Source organism: Polistes canadensis, unplaced genomic scaffold, assembly GCF_001313835.1.
Source record: "Polistes canadensis isolate GaletaPanama2010 unplaced genomic scaffold, ASM131383v1 scaffold_98, whole genome shotgun sequence".
Lineage (NCBI taxonomy): Eukaryota > Metazoa > Arthropoda > Insecta > Hymenoptera > Vespidae > Polistes > Polistes canadensis.
In genome coordinates, this window is record NW_014569645.1 from 80,172 (window position 1) to 86,171 (window position 6,000).

The following is a 6,000-nucleotide window of genomic DNA, read 5'->3' on the forward strand; positions in this document are numbered from 1 at the left end:
ATCTTCATCTCTCCTCTCCACTCCTTTTTTCAATTCATTAATATATTATTTAACTTGTTATTATTTATTAATCTATTGCAACATTTTCTTCATATTTCTAATTTATTTTGAACTCGTAATAATAATAATAATTAATAACTTTTGTTAATAATACTAAAAAGCACTTGACGTCGCTGATTCCCCTCTCGAAGAAAACTTGTTTTAGACAGTGATAAATCTTTTCCAGTCTTACTGTCCTTTCTACTTTGTCTTCTTTCCCTTTCCACTCTCTTTCTCATTCACTTACTATATACATATTATATCTATATATATATATATATATATACACATTTGTGAAAAGATAATACAACAGTTTCTTCAGCTCGTTTTACAAAGGTAGAATATATCCTAGGATGTTATCACTTGAAATTTACTCGAGTAAAGTTTAGTTTGTATATTCCCACATTTTCTATATTTTTATTATATTGTTTGTAATATTAATTAATTTTCAAAAGAGATCGTTTAATATGTAATATACACCTGTTACGATTTAAGTGTCCTATTCATTATTGTTGGCTTCAATTACTTTCCCACATTAACGGGAGAACAATTGACCATGACAACCATTCAATTCTAAATCCGCAACAATAGATTAGTAGTAAACCCGGTATAAACCACTACTAAGTTCTCAAGATTGTACTTAATGGGTGTATCCTTTAAGCTATCGAGTAAAACAGATTCTGTTTAAAGCTTCAAATAAATATATTTTTAAATGTCGTTACATGGTAATTCCCATTGAATTAATACCCCATTTAAATGTAATACAGATTCCGTTGAAAGGTAAAAATCAATATTCTTTCCACGCTTGAAACCGATTTTTTTGAAATTCTCATTATATTTGGAAATAGAATGAAATGTTAAAGATGGCTCGGTTAGTTGTTCAATATTCCATACGAATATTACTTTAACGCGCAACAATTGATCATGAGAATTGTTCAATCCAACGTAAACTGCAATAAGTTCGCAAGATCGTACCTAATGGAGGACGCATCTTTTAAGCTATCGAGAGTAAAAGGAATTTTATTTTCAACTGATTTTTCTTCGTTTCTATTAGATTTGAGTCATTTATTATCAGCAATGTTATTAACCGCATTGTTAAGTTGGCAGGAAGATTGCACTTTAATGGATGTATCCTTTGTTGCTATCGAGTAAAACAGAGAAACCGTTGAAACATGACTCCTGGGGCGATAGTTGGTCTTCTATCTTGCGTTCTTGGACATACGCACCACAAGAGGAACGGACAATTATCTCTCTCTCTCTCTCTCTCTAACATAGATTCCACCGTACTATCCCAGAGATTCGACTCGTTGTCTGGACAATTTAGTATACCTGCTACTAAAATACCCTACATAAGGTATTTTTTATTGCTTTATGTATTGACCCATTAGCTTTTATTTATGATTCGACTAAATGAAAAGTTTCTATCCTTTTCTTATCTTTTCCTTATCTTTTTGCTATTTTTCGCGATACCCATGAACGTTTTTCTCTTTCATTTTGTTCTTTGACTTTTTCCAAAGACGATATTTTTTCTTCCTTTCTTCCATTTCTTTGGTCCTTTTTCAAGCACTTCTGGACCACCATCGGATTCTTAGCTCTTTATTTTATATCAGCCGAGAAAAAGGATCGATGATCGTGTGTGCGAGAGAAAATATCTTGCTGGTCCAGTAGTGGTGCCTCCAGTAGTGGGGCCTCCAGTAGTGGGGCCTCCAGTAGTGGGGCCTCCAGTAGTGGACTGGATATCTCCAAGGAGTCTGCTTTTCGACATTACCACCATATTTTTCTTCTACATTTTTTTCATTCATTGCGATTTCTGAGAAAGAGATGCAAGGAAGAGGCTGAATTCGAGATGCAGGAAAAGTTGGACGAAACTAAGGGATTTTTTTCCTTCGGTTAGTGTGCGAACGTGAAAGAAAATAAATGAATGACTTGCCTTGAGATTAAATACGCTACTTCTCGAATCGATTTAATCCCATCGACTTTTCCGATATCTTTGGAAAATAAATTGCTGGATTAGTTTCTTTCGTGAAATAATACTTTAAGGACCTTTCCTATATTGTATATTATGCATTACTTGTATAATAAAAAAAAGTCATAGAAATGACATGAAATCTATCTTACTAAGACCGAATCGAGTTACATGCTCTCGTTCCGTTTCAAAATCAACGTAATTTACATTGATCAAGATTCCATTGTAATAACATTTCTCCTATCTCTGTTGAAAATGTTCTCGAAACTTAATTAGTTCGTGAAGTCGATTCGTATACTTATGGTTAGGAAAAGGGATTCACCCTGTCGTACTGACCAAAATCGTAAAACTGGGGGAATCCGAAATGGGATTCTATTTGGCTTCAAATTTTATGTATTTCCGATCAAGAATGCCCTATTTCCAAGTCTATTACCGCACGTATGCGCCGCGTTCGCTCGTTATCTCTCCTGCACGAATGGGAATTGCAAAGTATACTTTTCTACTACAGAATCAGATTTTAGATCCTAACGTGGTGTTCCTTATACATCTTTTATTTCACGCGAAGATAAGAATTGTCTTTCTTTCGAAAAGGTTCGATATATTCTTATGTATCCAATAATTCTAACTTCGTGGATTACAATAAATACGAACTATGAACTCTCTTGAATCACTAATTACAAGCAATCAGAAAGTAATTAAATTGCAATTTGTCGTTGGTGGGTCGTTTGATCGATGGATTTTCACGGTGCAAAGGGTTCAACGGATCTTGATTAAGATTCCTTACGATTTCAAACGACTAAGAACAGAACGTAGTAAGAGAGAAAGAGGACCTTTGACATTTTATTTCCTGAACAAATTCTTCTAACGATTCGATTTTATTCGATTCTATTCGACAAATTTTCTTCTTAAAGGCGAAATATTATTTCGCACACATAAATTCCAACAAGTTTTTGTTTCTTCATCATGCACAGAGAATTATTTTTGTTTCGCATTAACTAAGAGATTCGAATATAAAATATTCGAAAATAAAATAATTCAATATAGAACAGAGCGGTTTGTTTAATCGCTATACAATGAAGTATTACAATTAAATATAAAATTAAAAATGGGAAGAGAAAAGAATGGAAAGGAAAATCAAATGAAATAGATCCATCTTGTTAATTTTTCGAAGATAATCAAACAAATGAAATGAAAATGAGTCGCGATGAAGAACGATCCAATGATGTCACGAACAACTATTGATATAAACAAAAGGGTCTCCGACGTAACATTGATTGGGTATATGAGCGAACGAGCGAAGCATCGATTCGCAAAATGCGCTGCGACAAAATTACCCGGATAATCGTAGAGAGTAATTAAGTCACGAAACAAACGAACGCATTCAACGGATTGGATGCTCGTTATTTAAACGACGGCATTTATTTAAAAAAAAAAAAAAAAAGAAAAAACCAATCGATGCAAGATATTTATCGAAATTACTTATTAATGCGAAAGAAAAAAATTCATTAAACTCCAATTTCGTCGATTAAAACATTTCGAAAATGATATTTATATTTTATTCCGCACGAGTGACTGAATCATAAAAAGATTAAAAACATTTACCTATAGGATGAATAAACAAATGCACAGGAATTAACTCGAAATGATTCGTAAAGTAATTCGTCGTACTTTGTCCCACACTTACTGTACAACATTGATAGACAAAATTTTCGATTCGAATTAGATTCGACTAGGATCGATTAGGAAATTGTGCAAATGAGTTAGTCGAAATCTACAAGAGTTTCTCGAGTAATAGAACGAAGAATGAAAGTTTGACGAGATATTGCCTCTCTAAAGACAATCGGCGAAGGACTGGTTGGTTCCTAGGATATTGAAAATCTTTTGTGGTTTAGTCGAAAAGGTCAATGCTGAGATTCGACGATTCTTTCTTTTCTGTTTTTACAAGGGAAATTTCGATTCCAATTTTTGTCTATTCGAGAAGAAAAGAGATAGATCGCTCTTCATACATATATATATATATGGGGTACAAGTATATTTTTTAAATGATTTTAGGATCTCATCGAATACGAATTAACTAATTATTGATTCTTTTTCCAAATAATTTCGACTAATAGTTGGATTTGCAATGTGCAAAGAAAAAAAAACGATATAACTTTTGCCCCGATCCAATATATATGCATGCACGTGTAGATATCTATGTGTTTCTATAGTGCTTGTTCAGCAGAATAAAAAGTTTACTTTAGAAATATTTCCTACGGAAAGAATGGTAGAATGGTGAAAATGTTAGAAAGCGATATGAACGAATCCCACTTTAAGAAACGATTTTCTTCGCGAGAGAGATACATAGATAGAAAGATAAGGAAAACTTCGAGCATAACTTTATTTGCTTCGTCGTTTTATCATATGAATCGTTTGATCGGATCATTTCAATTATTTCTTATCTTACTTCCTTTTTCTTTTTGTCATTCAATGATTATTACAGATTGTTGAAGATAGCAATGCGTAATCGCAGTAATACTTTAAAGAGAAGAAATATGTTGGAACACGTGACCCTGGTCGGTGGTTCATTACAAAGTATACCCTCTTATACCCTCTTCTTTTGATCTGCTAACCGCCTATCTGTGTGTGTGCATGTTGCCGATAAAGACAATATATTTTTCTCAATACAGATGATATTATTATATAATATCTAATTAACGATTTTCGAATATCTCTCTTGTTTCTACGTTCGGAATTAATAATGATCAGGTCAATGATTAAAATCGAGACAAACATTATAATTATCAATTATCGATAGTTTCTCTATCTCTCTTTCTCTAATTCCCATCTATTCGGAATGAATATTGATTGGAATGATAATTAAAATGAAAAATGATAAATATATTTGAATAATGAATTGAACATTAGGAACATTTGTGTCAATACTTTGCTTTATTTTTCGTTTACTTGAAATATAATAATACGATGATATATGAAGGGAATTGAAAGAAATATTTCTTATAGATTATATAAGAATTAGATTTGTTTTGTGTTAATTTAGCAATCGCGTCGATAATTTATATGCGATTAGATTGTATGCGTCCTCAGACGCATAACTAGGAAACTCTTGTTCGGGCAGTCGCTTTGATTTCACTTAATCGTGCTCTCTCCACCGGAATGCGACGAAACTTCTTAGACATCTGCGATGTTCCCAGAAACTTTGGCCAAGAGCTATCTCTCTCTCTCTCTCTGATTTCGCGTCTCTTTCTCTTGGTAACATACTGGCGAAACACCATGCCAGCAAGTATATGCGTGTGTACCTGCACACCCCTTCCATCCATCTTTCATTCCAAGAGAGAGAACCCAGAATTGCTTAACACTCTTCTCAACAGATTTCATAATTAGATAAAGTTTAAGGACTATCTCGTGTCAACGATATTATACTCCAAATTTTCGACAAATACGAAATATTATTTGAAAAGAAATATAAATCGATAAGTGTATATATATATTTTAGAAAAGAGTTATTTACCTCGTGAAACAAATGTTTCATTATAGTCTAAGGGGTTGTATCGCTTAACTTCATGTGCGTCTGTACGTATCCTCTTTGAATTAGTTTAATAATCATTTTCAAACATTGTGTGTGTTATCAATTGAACACTTCCTCTCGACAAAAACTTATTTGTTTCGGGACACTTGGAACACAGGGTGGAAAGAAGTTTGATCTCTCGAAACGATTAGATCGATGTGCAGCGCGGACGCAACGCGGACGCAACACGGGCGCAACATTCCCGGGCGCCGAAACGCGCTTACTGAGGACGGCCGATGTTCCCCTTGCCGGGAAACTCGTTGCCGCCCGCGCGCGCACCTTCCGCCCCTCCCTCCCACCCTCCTTCCTTCCTTCCTTCCTTTTTATCATTCCTTCTTGCACACTTTTGCTTTTACTCCGTTGAAATTGTTCAAAACAATTACAACATATTTTGTATTCGCTCGAGATGTCGTCCAGTCTCGTCGTT

At 34.1% G+C, this 6,000-nt stretch overlaps 1 protein-coding gene across 2 annotated transcripts in view; it reads right to left on the bottom strand.

The window, feature by feature from the left end:
* Positions 1-5,796, bottom strand: part of LOC106787338 (lachesin-like) — a 36,606-nt gene extending 30,810 nt beyond the window's left edge. For both annotated transcript variants that reach the window (XM_014749624.1, XM_014749623.1), the window contains exon 1: positions 5,517-5,796. In XM_014749624.1, the coding sequence (XP_014605110.1) occupies positions 5,517-5,537 (21 nt within the window). In that variant the 5' untranslated portion in view covers positions 5,538-5,796. The remainder of the gene's footprint in view (positions 1-5,516) is intronic.
* Between the last annotated feature and the right edge of the window lie 204 nt (positions 5,797-6,000).